General features: G+C 36.4%; 1 protein-coding gene across 1 annotated transcript in view; it reads left to right on the top strand.

Moving 5' to 3' along the window:
* Positions 1 to 19,547, top strand: part of PTH2R (parathyroid hormone 2 receptor) — a 108,070-nt gene that overhangs the window by 20,994 nt on the left and 67,529 nt on the right. Inside the window, exon 2 of the mRNA XM_068543799.1 lies at positions 14,563 to 14,665. Coding sequence (XP_068399900.1) covers positions 14,563 to 14,665 — 103 coding nt within the window. The remainder of the gene's footprint in view (positions 1 to 14,562; positions 14,666 to 19,547) is intronic.

The following is a 19,547-nucleotide window of genomic DNA, read 5'->3' as shown; positions in this document are numbered from 1 at the left end:
ATAGCTTCACAGGCGATTTCTATCAAACATTTAGAGAAGAGCTAACACCCATACTTCTCAAACTCTTCCAAAGAATTGCAGAGGAAGGAACACTCCCAAACTCATTCTATGGGGCCACCATCACCCTGATACCAAAACCAGACAAAGATACGACAAAAAAAGAAAATTACAGACCAATATCACTGATGAATATAGATGCAAAAATCCTCAACAAAATACTAGCAAACAGAATCCAACAACACATTAAAAGGATCATACACCATGATCAAGTGGGATTTATCCCAGGGATGCAAGGATTCTTCAATATACGCAAATCAATCAATGTGGTACACCATACTAACAAACTGAAGAATAAAAACCATATGATCATCTCAATAGATGCAGAAAAAGCTTTTGACAAAATTCAACACCCATTTATGATGAAAACTCTCCAGAAAGTGGGCATAGAGGGAACCTACCTAAACATAATAGAGGCCACATATGACAAACCCACAGCAAACATCATTGTCAATGGTGAAAAACTGAAAGCATTTCCTCTAAGATCAGGAACAAGACAAGGATGTCCACTCTATCCACTCTTATTCAACATAGTTTTGGAAGTCCTAGCCACGGCAATCAGAGAAGAAAAAGAAATTGTATTTCTAATACAAATTAGAAAAGAAGATGTAAAACTGTCACTGTTTGCAGATGACATGATACTATATGTAGAGAATCCTAAAGATGCCACCAGAAAACTACTAGAGCTAATCAATGAATCTGGTAAAGTTGCAGGATACAAAATTAATGCACAGAAATCTCTTGCATTCCTATACACTGATGATGAAAAATCTGAAAGAGAAATTAAGGAAACACTCCCATTTACCATTGCAACAAAAAGAATAAAATACCTAGGAATAAACCTACCTAGGGAGACAAAAGACCTGTATGCAGAAAACTATAAGACATTGATGAAAGAAATTAAAGATGATACAAACAGGTGGAGAGATATACCATGTTCGTGGATTGGAAGAATCAATATTGTGAAAATGACTATACTATCTAAAGCAATCTACAGATTCAATGCAATCCCTATCAAATTACTAATGGCATTTTTTACAGAACTAGAACAAAAACTCTTAAAATTTGTATGGAGACACAAAAGACCCAGAATAGCCAAAGCAGTGTTGAGGGAAAAAAATGGAGCTGGAGGAATCAGACTCCCTGATTTCAGACTATACTACAAAGGTACAGTAATCAAGACAATATGGTACTGGCACAAAAACAGAAACATAGATCAATGGAACAAGATAGAAAGCCCAGAGATACACCCACGCACCTCTGGTCAACTAATCTATGACAAAGGAGGCAAGGATATACAATGGAGAAAAGACAGTCTGTTCAATAAGTGGTGCTGGGAAAACTGGACAGCTACATGTAAAAGAATGAAACTAGAACACTCCCTAACACCATACACAAAAATCAACTCAAAATGGATTAAAGACCTAAATGTAAGACCAGACACTATAAAGCTCTTAGAGGAAAACATAGGAAGAACACTCTTTGACATAAATCACAGCAAGATCTTTTTTGATCCACCTCCTAGAGTAATGGAAATAAAAACAAAAATAAACAAATGGGACCTAATGAAACTTAAAAGCTTTTGCAAAGCAAAGGAAACTACAAACAAGACAAAAAGACAACCCTCAGAATGGGGGAAAATATTTGCAAGTGAATCAACGGAGAAAGGATTAGTCTCCAAAATATATAAACAGCTAATGCAGCTCAATATTAATAAAACAAACAACCCAATCCAAAAATGGGCATAAGACCTAAATAGACATTTCTCCAAAGAAGACATACAAATGGCCAAGAAGCACATGAAAAGCTGCTCAACATATCACTAATTATTAGAGAAACGCAAATCAAAACTACAGTGAGTTATCACCTCACAGCAGTTAGAATGGGCATCATCAGAAAATCTACAAACAACAAATGCTGGAGAGGGTGTGGAGAACAGGGAACCCTCTTGCACTGTTGGTGGGAATGTAAATTGATACAGCCACTATGGAGAACAGTATGGAGGTTCCTTAAAAAACTAAAAATAGAATTACCATATGGCCCAGCAATCCCACTACTGGGCATATACCCTGAGAAAACCATACTTCAAAAAGACGCATGCACCCCAATGTTCATTGCAGCACTATTTACAATAGCCAGCTCATGGAGGCAACCTAAATGTGCATCGACAGATGAATGGTTAAAGAAGATGTGGTACATATATACAATGGAATATTACTCAGCCATAAAAGTGAACGAAATTGGGTCATTTGTAGAGACATGGATGGATCTAGAGACTGTCATACAGAGTGAAGTATGTCAGAAAGAGAAAAACAAATATTGTATGTTAATGCATATATGTGGAACCTAGAAAAATGGTACAGATGAACCAGTTTGCAGGGCAGAAACTGAGACACAGATGTAGAGAACAAACGTATGGACACCAAGGGGGGAAAGTGGCAGGGTGGTGGGGGTGATGGTGGGATGAATTGGGAGTTTAGGATTGACATATATACACTGATGTGTATAAAATGGGTAACTAATAAGAACCTGCTGTATAAAAAAGTAAATAAAATAAAATTCAAAAATTAAAAAAAAGAAAAGAAAAGAAGTAATGCAGAGATATTGTATACCTTTCACACATTTTCTCCCAGTGGTAACATGTTATAACTGCAGTGCAACATCCCAAGCAGGAAATTGACATTGATATAATTCACCTACTTTATGCAGATCTCACTGGTTTTACATATACTCATTTATTTGTGTATTTTGTTTTATGCAGTTTTATCAGGTGTTGATGCATGTGACCGCCACCGTAGCCAAGATATAGAACAGCTTCAGTACAGGAATCCCTCCTGCTACCCTTTTATGGCCACAACCAGTTCCCTCTCCTCTCTTGCCTCCCCTGCTCCCCCAATAACTGGCAACCACTAATCTGTTCTCCATCTCTATAATCATTATATGACTCTTAAAAGAATTAAATGTGCTTTGTTTCTAATTATTAATTGGAGCTCTATAAATACCTACAATACCTACAATAAATACCTACAATACCTACAATAAATTCGTGTGGTTGAAATGAAAGAGAAAGAATGAATAATAGGTGTGAAGGATGACAGCTCTATGTGATCATGTTCCTAATACTGTCATCTTAACTGTTAATGAGCCATGCTGTAGATAGACACATTTTATTCTTTAAAGAAATTTTTTTTTATTAAAAATTAAAAAAAAAATTTATATTGTAGTTGATTTACAATGTTGTGTTAGTTTCAGGTGTACAGCAGATTCTTTTCCCATATAGGTTAATACTGAATATTGAGTAGAGTTCCCTGTTCTATACAGTAGGTCCTTGTTGATTATTTTATATATAATAGTGTGTATATGTTAATCCCAACCTCCTAATTTATCCCTCCCCACCACTTTCCCCTTTGGTAACCATAAGTTTGTTTTCTATGTCTGTGAGTCTGTTTCTGTTTTATAAATAAATTCATTTAGATACATTTTATTCTTAAACTGCTTTTGATTTGCTTCTCATATGAACAGGGTCATGGGGAATTTTATACAGCCAAATGTGCAAAATGGCCTGGTCTTCAGATTTAGTTCTGGGTTAGAGGTCAGTTTGTGAAAGGATTATAAAACTTGAGAAGTATGGACACTTTTGTGGTTTTTATGGTATTTATGCTTGTATTTTATACATATTGCTTGTTTTTCTTTGAATTAAAAAAAGGACAAATTGGGGGAACACTTCCATAGCTGGTGATTTAATTAAAGGTGGGTGGTTCAATATTTTCCCCAAAACTATCAGTTTATTATGGCAGATTCCTGTCTCTATTCTAACTGAATATTACAGACAATACATTCTAAATAATTAAAAACATGTTTCATTTTCAAACTCCCTTTACAATATAAAAACTTTGGCCACTCTCAAGGGAATCATACTCTTGAGAGTGACAGCAGCATTTAAGAATGTAAAATAAAACATTAATAGGCATATATGAACTCTTTTGAGGCCTGTGTGAAAACATGGATTAGAGAGTTAATAAAATGGATTTATTATTTGGCAGTCAATTCTAGAGTATACGAGAAACCCTAAATTCCAAGCAAATTACTTTATATTAGGCCAGCTCATCCTTCTCATGGACTATGGAAAATAGAATGTCGCCTCCAAGGGAATTCATTCTCTTTAAACATATTCTTTTTTAAAATTTATGTCCTGTGAGCTGATTGCCATCCTTGCTCTGAGGGTCAGCAGCTGTCCAGATCCCATTCCTCAGCAGAATTCAATAAACATATTCTTTTAATCCTTTCCAAATTAGAGTCTAATTTGATATATGAATGTTATAGTAACTTTCTAAGAGGACTTTTAAACGTTAAAGAGACTTCACTTTATGAAGGAAATGTTTTTGCAAAATTATAAAATAATCATATTTGAACAATTCTCACCTTTGTTTTTTACAGCCACCTTGTGGCAAATCTTCATTTACTAGAATGAGGTAATGTTTTTACATATTGTGTTTTTTAAAATTAGGACAACGTAATTCTTTTTTGAAAAATTAACTTTTGAGATAATTGAAGATTCACATGCAGTTGTAAAAAAAAAAAATGCTAAGAGAACTGTGTATCCTTTACTCAGGTTCCCCCAGGGTAACATCTTATAAAGCTATAGCACAATACACAGCCAGCACATTAACATTGATACAGTCAAGATACAGAACATTTCCATCCCCACAAGTATCCTTCCTGTTACCCTTTTACTGCCACACCCACTTCCTTTCCACTCCTCACTCCTCCTCAACCCCTGGCAACCGCTAATCTGTTCTCCATTTCTATAATTTAATATGTCTGCTCTTTTTTTTCTTGGTCTGCTTGCTAGAAGTTTATCAACTTTATTGCCTTCTCAAAGAACCAGCTCTTTGTTTCATTGATACTCTATAGTGTTTTGCTGTTTCAATTTCACTGATTTCTGCTTTTATCTTTATTGTGTCCTTCCTTTTATTTTCTTTGGTTTTATTTTATTATATTCTTGAGGTGGGAGACTATGTTGTTGATATATGACTTTTCTTCTTTTGTAATATAGGTATTTAGTGCTATAAATTTCTCTCAGCATTGCTTTATCTGTGTCCTATACATTTTGATATATTGTATTTTCATTTCCATTCAGTTCAATGCATTTAAAAAAAAATTCCCTTAAGCCTTTCTTTTTGACCCAAGGATTATTTAAAAGTGTGTTTAGTTTCCAATGTTTGGAGATTTTCCTGGTATTTTTCTCTTATTGATTTCTCGTTTGATTCCACTGTGGGCTGAGATCATATTCTGTATGATTTCAGTTCTAAACTTGTTGAGATCTGTTTTATGGCCCAGGATATGGTCTACTTTGGTATCTATTCTGTGAGCACTTGGAAAGAATGTGTATTCTGCATTGTTGAGTGAAGTGTTCTATAAACATCTATTAGATCCTCTTGGTTGAGTTCTTCTGTATCTTTGTTGATCTTCTGTCTAGTTCTATCAATTGAGAGAGGAGTACTGAAGTTTCCAACTATAATTGTGGAATTGTCTGTTACTTCTGTCACTTCTATCAGTTTTTGCTTCACATGTTTTTTTCTTTTTTGATGTATACACATTTGGGATAGCTATGTCTTGAGGGAATGACCCTTTTATCATTATATAATGTCCCTCTTGGTCTCTGGTAGTTTGCTCAGAAGTCAACTATCTGGTATTAATATAACTGAGGAAATGGGAGCATCTCTTTGTTACTGCTCAGTGGAGGTAGAAGTTGAGGTTCCCTAGCCAGCATCTGTTGCACTCAAGTTGGAGAGTTCCTTGTTACTGCTGGGTGGGGGTGTGAATTCTGCTCCCCATGTGGTCTTCACTGACACCACAGTGGGGTAGCCTCATTGTTGCTAGACTGACTCTCCACTAGGTCTTCTCTGACACCACCCCAGTGCAGGGGATGTAGGGGCATCTCGTTACTGCCAGCTCGGGGTGAAAGTCTAGGCTCCCCATGTAATCTCCACTGATACCAGGGATGGGGGGACTGTGAAGGGCCTTGTTACAGGCCACTGTGGGTAGAAGTAACGACTCTCTACTTTGCTCTGAAACCACTCTGGGGAGGGGGTAGGGACCCCTCCTTACAGCCTCTCAAGGATGGAAGTCTAGGCTCTCCACTTGGCCTTGGTAGGTATGGGTTGGGGTAGGACTGCAGTTTTTCTGTGGTGTTTGGCTTGGGTTAAGATGTTATTGTCTATAAGTTTTCTGTCTTGTCAGGCTGCCCCTTTCCTTTCTTTGCTATAGAGAGCAGGGTTTTCTTGAGGCCTTTTTTTTTTTTTTTTTTTTTTGGCCAGCACCTGTTGGTATTTCAGAGTTGCCCACTTCTCCAACTCCAAGTTCGGAATATATGAGATAAAAAGAAAACCCAGAGAATTTACCACAGTATTGTTCTTCAGGATCTGAGGTCTCTAGCTGGTCTATATTTTGCTCTCCACTTTTCAGAGTCATCTTATGTTCATTTTATATATAATGTCCAGAGTGTTTAGTTGTACTCATTGGGAGGAATAGAGGGAAATGCATATACTCCATCAATGCCAGAAGTAGAAATTCCGGAATGCTTCTTTTTGTATACTACATCTAATTTATGGATTCATGGTTGTTTGAAAATGGAACATATGTGAATATTGTAATTATGAAGATTCACATGTACTGGCACTAACAATTAATATCTATAAGGATAACTCTACGTACTTTTAATAAAATATACATGATCAAATTACAGCTTTTAGCCATCAAATATGTGACAGATTGAAATTTAACATTTAATTTCAAATTGTAAATGATCACTTGCCCAGGAAAAATTGCTAACATCTGTTTTTCTAAATGTACCACTTTGTTTTGGATGCAATTGTTGCTTTTGGAGTAATAGACATTGAATATGAAAACTGTTCTTCTCTTTTAAGTACACTGTGATTTTAATGTCCCTCTATGGTAAAGAACACTTGTTTCTGTAACAAAGGTAGAAAAGAAAACAATATAAAGGAAACATTTTCTTACTCTCACTTGCAATGACTAAAAATCAATTTAACAGATCATCAATTAGCACATGCTAATCAAACTTGCTCCTGGTTAAACTGGCCACATTTTTTAGAACAAAATTATCTTTAGAAGCTGTAGTTTATTTGATGATTATGTGCCTGAAAAGGTTATCCCGGTAAAAAGGCTACATCTGCTCAAAAGGAAACAAAAATGAATTTGTTCAGGTAAAAATGGTACAAGGGGTGACTTGAAATGTTCATGTTTAATATTTGAGGTCAGATTTCTCTGAATCAAATGTATAGTTCTGAAACCTGGTCACAGCTTACCCAGTGTTTTCTGGGATTGAAGTAAAAGAAAGTAACTATTGAACTGAAAACACAGCCAGAAAAAAATAAAATAAAATAAAAATAAAGCCAACGAATTTGAATGGTGCCTGAGTGTTTCTAGAGGATAGATGGGAAGAAGTCAGTTTTTCCTCCCGGCCCACTCACTTGGCTCGTCTCTTTCCATTTCGTCCTCCCTTTTTGATAAGTGAGATTTTTATGGCTCACGTTTTGTTTTTTTTTTTAAACATCTTTATTGAAGTTGCTCCACAATGGTGTGTTAGTTTCTGCTCTACAGCAAAGTAAATCAGCTACACATACACACATGTTCCCATATCTCCTCCCTCTTGCATCTCCCTCCCTCCCACCCTCCCCATCCCAGCCCTCTAGGCGGTCACACAGCACCGAGCTGATCTCCCTGTGCTATGCGGCCGCCTCCCACCAGCTATCCATCTCACATTTGGTAGTGTATATATGTCCATGACACTCTCTCACCCTGTCACATCTCACCCGTCCCCCTCCCCATATCCTCAAGCCCATCCTCTAGTAGGTCTGTGTCTTTATTATGGCTCACTTTTAATGTAGCTGCTTTTAACTCAGAATCTGCATTGTGTTAGCCTGATAGCTAAATTATGGTGTGTATTCCAATCCCCAAAATTAGTTTTATTTTCTCCTTTCACATTAAAATAAATACGGGCATTGAACTATGACTACTATCCAGAAATCTTTAAACTATATACCTTTTTACTGATCTACTCTTTGTATTACAAATACATTAGAAAATAATAAATAATAAATTCATAATTTTCAGGAATAAGGCAATTTTTTGATGCTAAAACTAGTTCTTATGACAGATATTGTTTCTGTATCCTTCATTTCAGTTTAACCTGACAGTCTATAATTTTATGTCATTTAAAATCTTGATTATCAATAATCTCTAAGTGTACTTCCTATAGCTAGAAATGTAAACATCTTTCTATTTCTAATGTTCAGTCCATAATGTCTTATTGCACAACATTAAAAGATTTGTTTTCCCTCTTTCCTTAAAGAACAATTCTAGAGGATAATTTTATTTGCAGCCTGATATTAAAGATTTGGGGATGGCAAAGGATTGTATTATTGAGAGGTTGTCAATTTAGGTAAATTGATAGGTTTTATTATCATATTTGATTAAAGAATCTCTAAGTCCCTAACAGAAAACAGAAATGCAAAGCTCTGGACCCTATTATTGCTAACAAATCCACAGAAAACATAATTTTCAGTATTCTCGTTCTAGAAAACAGATGACCACCTGCAGAAAATTGTGATTGTTTAAAAATATCTTGCCATTTGTGACATCACAGACCTTGAGGGTATTATGCTAAATGAAATAAGTCAGACGGAGAAAGATACATACCTTTTGATTTTGCTCATATGTGGAAAAGAAAAAGAAAAAAAGAACAAATCAAACCAAACAAAAACAAATGCATGGATATAAAGAACAGAGTAGTGGTTATCAAGGGGAAGTGGCAGGGGGAGGGCAAAATGGATAAAGGGGATCAACTGGAGACTTCCCTGGTGGTGCAGTGGTCAAGAATCTGCCTGCCAATGCAGGGGACACGTGTTCAATCCCTGGCCCGGGAAGATCCCACATGCCGTGGAGCAACTAAGCCCATGCACCACAACTACTGAGCCTGTGCTCTAGAGCCCGTGAGCCACAGCTACTGAGCCCGTGCACGCACAACTACTGAAGCCTGCACACCCCAGAGCCCGTGCGCCACAACTGCTGAGCCCGCATGCCGCCAACTACTGAAGTCCACACACCCCAGCGCCTGCGTGCCACAACTACTGAGCCCATGTGCCGCAACTACTGAAGCCCATGCGCCTAGAACCCATGCTCTGCAACAAGAGAAGCCACCGCAATGAGAAGCCCGTGCACCACAACAAAGAGTAGCCCCCACGCACCGCAACCAGAGAGGAAGCCCACGCGCAGCAACGAAGACCCAATGCAGCCAAAAAAAAAAAGGGGATCAACTGTATGGTGACAGATGAAAAGTAAATTTTTGGTGGTGAATGCATTGTAGGATATACAGAATTAGAAATATAATGTTGTACACGTGAAACTTATATAATGTTATAAACCAATATTATCTCAATAAAAATTTTTATATTATCTCAATAAAAATTTTTTTTAGAGAAAGAAAAAAATATATTTATAGATTTTTTGATATCTTTCTTTAAGAGGTAGAGATTAATTCCTCTCCCCTGGAATGAAAGTTGGTGACTTGCTTTTAACCAGTAGAATCTGATGGGACTGACTGTAAGTGATATCTGAGACTGGATCATAAAAGGCATCGAAGCTTTCTCCTTTCTTTCTCTCTAGAATCACTTACTCTGTAGGAAGCCAGTTGTCATGTTGTAGACACTCAAGCACTCAAATGGAGAGAACCATCAGCTACTGAGGAACTGAGGCCCCCTGACAATAACCATGTGAGTGTGCCATCTTGGAAGTGGATCCTTCAGTCCTAGTCAAGTCTTTAGTTAACAGCATCTATGGCTAAAGTCTTGACTGAAACCTCATAAGAGACTCTAAGCTAGAAGCACCCAGCTAATCCTCTCCTAAACTGCGAGATAAGCAATGTTTGGTGTTTTATGCCACACAGTTTTGGGTTAATTTGTTACACAGCTATAGATGAGAAATACAGATTTTTCCCTCCTTAAAACTCTGTCCCTCTGGAATCACTCTTGGTACCAAATGAACTGTATCATGTTAGATGGAAGCATGACTTTGTTATTGAGTTTTCTGGAAATTGTGTGGTTTAAAGAGCTGTATATGGGTGCCAAGTTGACAGATGTGGATTTTGGTGGCTTTGTAATGTCAACTTGGCTATGTTAAACTGTATTTCCCAGAATTCCCTTCCCTTCATATTTTTGGCTAAGATGAGCCACAAGAGACATTTTTTCATGAGTGTTTGAGGGCAAAGGTGAAGCAGCAGCTATTTTGTTTTTTACACTCAGATAGTCAAAGCAGGCACTTCTGTATCTCATGGACATTGTTGCTTGTCTGCTGGCTGGGAGAGGGATAGCAGCCAGGCCTGCAACTATGTCATCTTTCCCTGGGTCCTCCTTTAACTTACCTGATTCCTTGGCCAAGTATGTATTTAGGTCCATGATGAGAGTGCCGGCTTCTTCTGCTGGGCACCCCCAGCATGAAGGTTGGAGGCACCAAGAATTCACACGGATTCCAGTGTGTCCTCATGGTTTCTAGCTCATGCTGATGGTTCCAGCTTGTTTTCACTCTCCTTATCTTTACACTCATCTTCTCCTTTTGACTACCTGACCTACAGATTTCTAGCTTCAGCATCAGACAAAAATATTAGCCTTCTGGAGACTGTTAAACCAGCTCCCACAACTGTATAGGTCAAATCCCTGTAACAAATACTTTATTCTATTTCTAGCTTTATTTCTATTTCTACCTCTATCTTTTTATCTATAATCTATTTCAATCTCTTAATAGTTCTGCTCCTCTGAATGAACCTTGACTAATAGCGTGATCTTCATCATCAACTTGTACCTTCAAATATGTTTGTTCTCAAACCCATTAAAGTAAGTACAAGAATCAAGGGTTCCTGTGAAACATGAAAATTACCGATCTCTACCTCCAGAAAAAAATTCTGATTCACTGGGTGGGTGTGCAGCCTAAGAATCTACATTTTACATAGGCATCAGATTCAGGTGGTCCAAGCACCATACTTTGAACAAATACTTACGAATGTTTTATCATATTTAAGAGATATTTCCTTGAAATTGAAGTTTTCCATAATAGAATTGCCTTTTAATGCTGGTAGTGTTAAAACTAAATCTAGGTGAATTCATCCAACAAACATTTATTATTCATGTGTTATATGTTAGAAACATGCTCCAGGGTGGGAAAACGTATGAAGGTATCTAGTGAAAGATACCCAGGAGAAAGAAGCATTGTGTTGGAGTCCTGTAAAATGTTGTTATACATCTTTCTATTCCTATTAATAGTGATTTTTTCTGACAATGCTTTAAAAAGCCCTGTGGTTTTTCAGAGCAAGTTCAGGTATAAAGGAAGGTTCAGATTAGTGAGACAGTATGATTCTGCAGTTGCCTCTGCCTAGGTTTCAGCCAGAGAAGTTCTGTTATTTTACACACACACACACACACACACACACGAGGTTTTCTCATGAGGTGTTCTATTTGAAGAAACTGTACTACATAAAAATAATTGAAAATGAAAATCTTCACTATAAAATATTAAGCATATTATTTTTCACATAAAAAGTATTTAACAAATATTGATTAAATGGATAATGGATATGTTGATGCATCTTACCATTATAGAGTCACAGTATTAATGCAAAAAGGACAAATCATAGCTAACATCATATGCAATGATGAAGTGTTGAAAGTTTTCCCTCTAAGACCAGGAACAAGACAAGAGTGCCCACTCTCACCATTCCTATTCAACATAGTACTGGAAGTCCTAGCCAGAGCAATTAGTCAAGAAAAAGAAATAAAAGGCATCTAACTCAGAAAGGAAGAAGTAAAACTGTGTCTAATGGAAGATGCTATGATCATGTATTTAGAAAACCCTAAAGATGCTATCAAAACTAATAAATGAGTTCAGTAAAGTTTCAGAATACAAAATCAACATACAAAAATCAGTTGTGTTTGTATACACTAACAGCAAACTTCTGAAAAAGAAATAAGGAAAACAGTTCCATTTACAGTAGAATAAAAGATAATGAATAAATTTAACCCAAAAGAGTAAATATCTGTACACTGAAAATTCCAAAACATTGATGAAATAAACTGAAGAAAACAGAAATTAAGGGGAAGGTATCCCATGTCCATGGATCAGAAAAATTAATATTGTTAAAATGTCCATACTACCAAAAGCCATCTAGAGATTCAGTGAAATCCTTATAAAAATTACCATGGCATTTTTCACAGAAATAGAACAAATAATCTTAAAATTCATGTGAAATCACAAAAGTCTCTGAAGAGCCAAAGCAATCCGGAGAAAGAAGAGCAAAGCTAGAAGCATCACAATTCCTGATTTCAAACTTTATTACAAAACTATAGTAATCAAAACTGCACAGTTCTGGCATAAAAACACACATAGACCAATGGAAAAGAATCAAGAGCCCAGAAATAAACTCACGCATACATGGTCAGCTCTTCTTTCACAAGAGAGCCATGAATACCTACTGGAGAAAAGACAGTCTCTTCAATAAATGGTGTTAGGAAAACTGGGTAGTCACATACAAATGAATGAAATTGGACCCCTATTTTATGCCACTCACAAAAATTAACTCAAAATGGATTAAAGACTTAAATGTAAGACTCAAAACTGTAAACCCACCTGAAGAAAACAGGGAAAAAGCTTCTTGACATTGGTCTTGGCAATGATTTTTTTGGATATGACACCAAAAACGCAAACAACAAAAGCAAAAATAAACAACTGAGACTACCTCAATGTAAAAAGCTTCTGCACAGCAAAAGAGACAATCAGCAAAATTAGAAGGCAACCTATGGAATGGGAGAAAATATTCGCAAACCATCTATCTAATAAAGGGTTAATATCCAAAATATATAAGGAACTCATACAACTCAATAGCAAAAATTAACAATCCAATTAAAAAATGGGAAAAGGACTTGGATAGATATTTTTCCAAGGAAGACATACAGATGGTCAATAGGTACATCACTAATCATCAGGGAAGTGTAACTCAAAACCACAGTGAGATATCACCTCACATTTGTTAGAATGGCTATCATCAAAAAGACAAGACAACAGGTGTTGGTGAGGATATGAAGAAAAGGGAACCCTTGTGCACTGTTGGTGGGAATGTAAATTGGTACAGCCACTCTGGAAAAAAGTATGGAGTTTCTCAAAAAATTAAAAATAGAACTACCATATGATCCAGCAACCTCACTTCTGGATAATATCCAAAGGAAATGAAATCACTATCTCAGAGTTTAGATATCCGTACCCTTTTGTTTATTGCAGCATTGTTTACAATTGCCAAGACATGGAAACAACCTAAGTGTCCATGGATGGATGAATGGATAAAGAAAATGTGACACACACACACACACACACACACACACACACAGGAATATTATTCATCCGTAAAGAAGAAGGAAATCCTGCCTTTTGTGCAACATGGATTGACTTTGAGCACATTAGGCTAAGTGAAATAAGTCAGACAGAGAAAGACAAATACTGTATGTTCTCACTTGTTTGGAACCTAAAAAGGCTGAACTCATAGAAATAGAGAGTAGAATGGTGGCTGCCAGGGCCTGGGAGGTGGGGGAAATAGGGAGACGTTGGTCAAAGCATTCAGACTTCTAGCTATAAGATGACTAAGTTCTGGGGATTTAGTGTATAACATGGTAACTATAATTAACAGTAGTTTTATTATATACTTGAAAGTTAAGAGAGTAGATCTAAAATTTTATCATCACACACACACATAAAAGGTAATTATGTGGGGGGAAGGAGGTGTTAACTAACCTTATTGTGGTAGTCATTTCACAATATATAAATGTATCAAGTCATTACATAGTACACCTTAAACTCACTTATGTTATCTGTCAATAATATCTCAATATAGCTGGAGGTAAAAAGACAAAAAGTTAACTAGAGACCATTTGGTGTAACCCTCTTATTTCATAGATGAGTAAACCAAAGCCCCAAAACATGGAATGATTTGCCCAGTTTCACTGGTAAATTTTCAGTAGAGCTAAGCGTAGTCTTCTAGGCCATTTCTCCTTTCTATGTGCCATAACTGACATATTGTAAGAGGATTAATAAATATTGGTCTTTGTAACATTTCAGGAAATTTTCAATATGTTTATTATTTTTTCTGATTATATTATATCTATTAGACTTACCTAATTAAATTAAAAATTTCTGGGTTTTTAAACTTTTAACAAAGGGGATTTTTTTCTTTAGGCTAATCAGGTAAAAGTATGATTATTCTAAAATCTTATACGTTGATGGGTTTTTGAATTTTGATTCAGATAAAGAACTATTTCAGATAACTTCACATCAAAACTAATTTTTAATTATATTAGAAGGTGAAATAATGAAAGGTTGTATCGTGGCTTTTAAAAAAAGTAATAGGCATGTTTTTCTCCGTTTGTATTTTGTTCATGTCTACAGCTGGATTCTGATGGCACCATTACTATAGAAGAGCAGATTGTCCTTGTGCTGAAAGCTAAAGTGCAGTGTGAACTCAACATCACAGCCCAGCTCCAGGAAGGAGGTAAAGATGCTGAGAACACCATGTTCCCCATGTGTCTCACCCTGGTCTTCACAAAAAATGCACATTTCCTCCTTAGTGAGTATTAGGGAGTTCTTCATCAGTCATTCCACGCTTCCATGTGGAGAGCTGTGTAGCAGAATAACGCTCTTTTCATCTCTTTAACCTACCAGCTCTTCGCTCCCTGTGGATGAGTGACTTGCCTGGTTTGTGAGTTTGAGAATGACCGGGCACGTGCACATCAGCGTCTTCCTCAGACCTGTCTTTGGGATCTGTCTGTCTGCAGAGAGCATGCATATTGTTTTGCCCTTGACCGTGCAGTAAGCTTGGAGGAGCAGGCTCTGTACTTGTGGGTATCACCTGCAGTTTTAGGGAGTATGTAAAATTCAAAGGATCCAATAAGCAAGCCCATTGATACATACATAGACCATGTTCTCCAAAAAACTTTCTGCTTAATAAAATGATTATTTTCTCTTCATCTGCCTGACTCCTTATGTAATTTCTCAATTAGTTCCAAGTTCAAGTGGGAAACTACAAAAACAAAACTACAAAACTGCAGATGAGCTTGTGGTAGTGTTGGTGCTCTTGTGCGCCTCCACCGTTGCAGCTGCACAGGGACCTGTGGCTTGTGTTCCTTGGGGTCTGGTGGTCACTCACAGTTCTAAACGGGGCCACTGAGTAAAGTCATTTATTGAACTGGAGTAGTGGGAAGATTATAATGTTTTATATAGGGAAATGCCTTGCCTTGATAGTTGAATATATTCAAAGACATTTTTAAAAAAGAGGGAGGTGCTATTTACTGAACTCCTTAAATTCCCAACAATCTGAATGAAGTAGATAATGTCCTTAAAGCTATGCTTTAAAAAAAATTTGTGATTGATTTCTCAGTTGGTTATGATCAGAGAATGTGGTCTGCACGATACTAAGTTTTAAAAGTGTGTTGAGACTTAATGGCTTATATTGGGGTCAGTTTTGATAAATATCCTATATGGTCTTCCAGAGAATGTGTACTGTCCAGTTTCTGAGTACAGTGTTTTATAGTGTCTACTAGGTTAAGCTTATTGGGTGTGTGGTTCATGTATTCTGTATCTATGATTTTTCATCTATTTGACCTATTACTTTCTGATATATATCTCTTAAAATATCCCACTCTGAGGATGAATTTTTTTGCCTCATATATTTTGAAAATATGTTATTGGGTATATACAAGTTTATAAATGTTATATTTCCTGGTAAATCAAGCCTTCCATTGATATGAAGCAGGCTTCTTTATTTCTAGTTTACTTTTGTTTTAAATATTAACTAATAAACATCCCTATCCAAAAATGGGCAGAAGACCTGAATAGACATTTCTCCAAAGAAGATATACAGATTGCCAACAAACACATGAAAGAATGCTCAACATCACTAATCATTAGAGAAATGCAAATCAAAACTACAGCGAGGTATCACCTCACACCAGTCAGAATGGCCATCAAAAAATCTACAAACAATAAATGCTGGAGAGGGTGTGGAGAAAAGGGAACTCTCTTGCACTGTTGGTGGGAATGTAAATTGATACAGCCACTATGGAGAACAGTATGGAGGTTCCTTAAAAAACTAAAAATAGAACTACCATATGACCCAGCAATCCCACTACTGGGCATATACCCTGAGAAAACCATAATTCAAAAAGAGACATGTACCACAATGTTCATTGCAGCTCTATTTACAATAGTCAAGACATGGAAGCAACCTAAGTGTCCATCGACAGATGAATGGATAAAGAAGATGTGGCACGTATATACAATGGAATATTACTCAGCCATAAAAAGAAACGAAATTGAGTTATTTGTAGTGAGGTGGATGGACCTAGAGTCTGTCATACAGAGTGAAGTAAGTCAGAAAGAGATAAACAAATACCGTATGCTAACACATATATATGGAATATAAAAAAAAAGAAGGTTATGAAGAACCTAGGGGCAGGACAGGAATAAAGACGCAGACGTTGAGAATGGACTTGAGGACACAGGTGGGGGAAAGGTAAGCTGGGACGAAGTGAGAGAGTGGCATGGACTTATATATACTACCAAATGTAAAATAGCTAGCTAGTGGGAAGCAGCTGCATAGCACAGGGAGATCAGCTCGGTGCTTTGTGTCCACCTAGAAGGGTGGGTTAGGGAGGGTGGGAGGGAGATGCAAGAGGGAGGAGATATGAGGATATATGTATATGTATAGCTGATTCAATTTCTTATTTAAAAAAATTTTTTTATGTAAACACATACAGTGTATTGAGACCATTTGGACAGGAATTAATCTCACTCTACATATAATGGACAAAAGTGATCATTATTTCATTAGTCATTGTTGATTCAATTTCTTATAAAGCAGAAACTAACACACAATTGTAAAGCAATTATACTCCAATAAAGCTGTTAAAAATATTAACTAATATATAATATAAAATTATTATATTAAAATAATATTTAATAAACAACATTAGTTCTTTTTTCTTTGGTATTTGCCTTGCACATCTTTTCCCATCCTTAAAAAATCTTTAATTATCATACAATACACATAATATTAAATTAATCATATTAAATGTTTTTAAATGTACAGTTCAGTAGTGTTAAGTGTATTTACATTGTTGTGTAAACCAATCGCCAGAAAATTTTCATTTTGCAAAATTGACACTCTAAATCCATTAAACAGCAATTCCTTATCTTTTCCCATTCTTCTATTAAACTTTTCTGTTTACTTATGTTTTGGGAGTATCTTTTATAAACGAGACACAGGTGGACTTCTTCTTGTTATTTATTCTGTTAGGCTTTGTCTATTAACTGAAGAGTTTAGCCAATTCATTAATTATGATAATAAATATACAGTATTTGAATTTAATTTTACCATCTTATTTGGGCTTTTCATTTCACCAGCTCTTCCTGTGTGTCCTTTCAACTCCCCGCTTCCACCTTCTGTTGGCTTCTTTTGAATTGATTGAAACTTTTTTCCTCATTTCATCCTCCCTCCCCCTAGTTTGGAAGATACATGTTATATTTAATTCTTTAGTGATTAACCTAGAATTTTTTCATGTATATTTAAGAAAGTTTAATGTTATCAATAACTTCCCGCTCTCAAATAATGTAAGCATTTTGAAATACTTTGCTTCCAAATTATGTGCTATTATCATATAGTTTTATCTTAAGTGTATGTTTTTATAATTTTTCTTCTTCCTGAAATACATCTTTTTTTTAAATAGTATTTTATTTCCTTCTATATTTTTTTAACATCTTTATTAGAGTACAATTGCTTTACAATGGTATGTTAGCTTCTGCTTTATAACAAAGTGAATCAGTTATACATATACATATGTTCCCATATCTCTTCCCTCTTGCATCTCCCTCCCTTCCACCCTCCCTATCCCACCCCTCTAGGTGGTCACAAAGCACCGAGCTGATCTCCCTGTGCTATGCGGCTGCTTCCCACTAGCGAACTATTTTACGTTTGGTAGTGTATATATGTCCATGCCACTCTCTCACTTTGTCCCAGCTTACCCTTCCCCCTCCCTGTATCAAGTCCATTCTCTAGTAGGTCTGCATCTTTATTCCCGTCTTGCCCCTAGGTTCTTCTGACCATTTTTTTTTCTATTTTTAGATTCCATATATATGTGTTAGCATACGGTATTTGTTTTTCTCTTTCTGACTTACTTCACTCTGTATGACAGACTCTAGGTCCATCCACCTCATTACAAACAACTCAGTTTCATTCCTTGTTATGGCTGAGTAATATTCCATTGTATATATGTACCACATCATCTTTATCCATTCATCTGTTGATGGACACTTAGGTTGCTTGATGTCCTGGCTATTGTAAATAGAGCTGCAATGAACATTGTGGTACATGACTCTTTTTGAATTATGGTTTTCTCAGGGTATATGCCCAGTAGTGGGATTGCTGGGTCATATGGTAGTTCTATTTTTAGTTTTTTAAGGAACCTCCTACTGTTCTCCATAGTGGCTGCATCAATTTACATTCCCACCAACAGTGCAAGAGGGTTCCCTTTTCTCCACACCCTCTCCGGCATTTATTGTTTGTAGATTTTTTGATGATGGCCATTCTGACCGGTGTGAGATGATACCTCATTGTAGTTTTGATTTGCATTTCTCTAATGATTAACGATGTTGAGCATTCTTTCATGTGTTTGTTGGCAATCTGTATATCTTCTTTGGAGAAATGTCTATTTAGGTCTTCTGCCCAGTTTTGGATTGGGTTGTTTGTTTTTTTGATATTGAGCTGCATGAGCTGCTTGTAAATTTTGGAGATTAATCCTTTGTCAGTTGCTTCATTTGCAAATATTTTCTCCCATTCTGAGGGTTGTCTTTTCATCTTGTTTATGGTTTCCTTTGCTGTGCAAAAGCTTTTAAGTTTCATTATGTCCCATTTGTTTATTTTGTTTTTATTCCCATTTCTCTAGGAGGTGTGTCAAAAAGGATCTTGCTGTGATTTATGTCATAGAGTGTTCTGCCTATGTTTTCCTCTAAGAGTTTGATGGTATCTGGTCTTACATTTACGTCTTTAATCCATTTTGAGTTTATTTTTGTGTATGGTGTTAGGGAGTGTTCTAATTTCATTCTTTTCCATGTAGCTGTCCAGTTTTCCCAGCACCACTTATTGAAGAGACTGTCTTTTCTCCATTGTATATTCTTGCCTCCTTTATCAAAGATAAGGTGACCATATGTGCATGGGTTTCTCTCTGGGCTTTCTATCCTGTTCCATTGATGTATATTTCTGTTTTTGTGCCAGCACCATACTGTCTTGGTTACTGTAGCTTTGTAGTATAGTCTGAAGTCAGGGAGCCTGATTCCTTCAGCTCCGTTTTTCTTTCTCAAAATTGCTTTGGCTATTCTTT

This window comes from Eschrichtius robustus, chromosome 5 (genome assembly GCF_028021215.1).
Source record: "Eschrichtius robustus isolate mEscRob2 chromosome 5, mEscRob2.pri, whole genome shotgun sequence".
NCBI lineage: Eukaryota > Metazoa > Chordata > Mammalia > Artiodactyla > Eschrichtiidae > Eschrichtius > Eschrichtius robustus.
The sequence above is the reverse complement of the archived record's forward strand: the minus strand, read 5'-3'. Positions and strand labels throughout refer to the sequence as shown.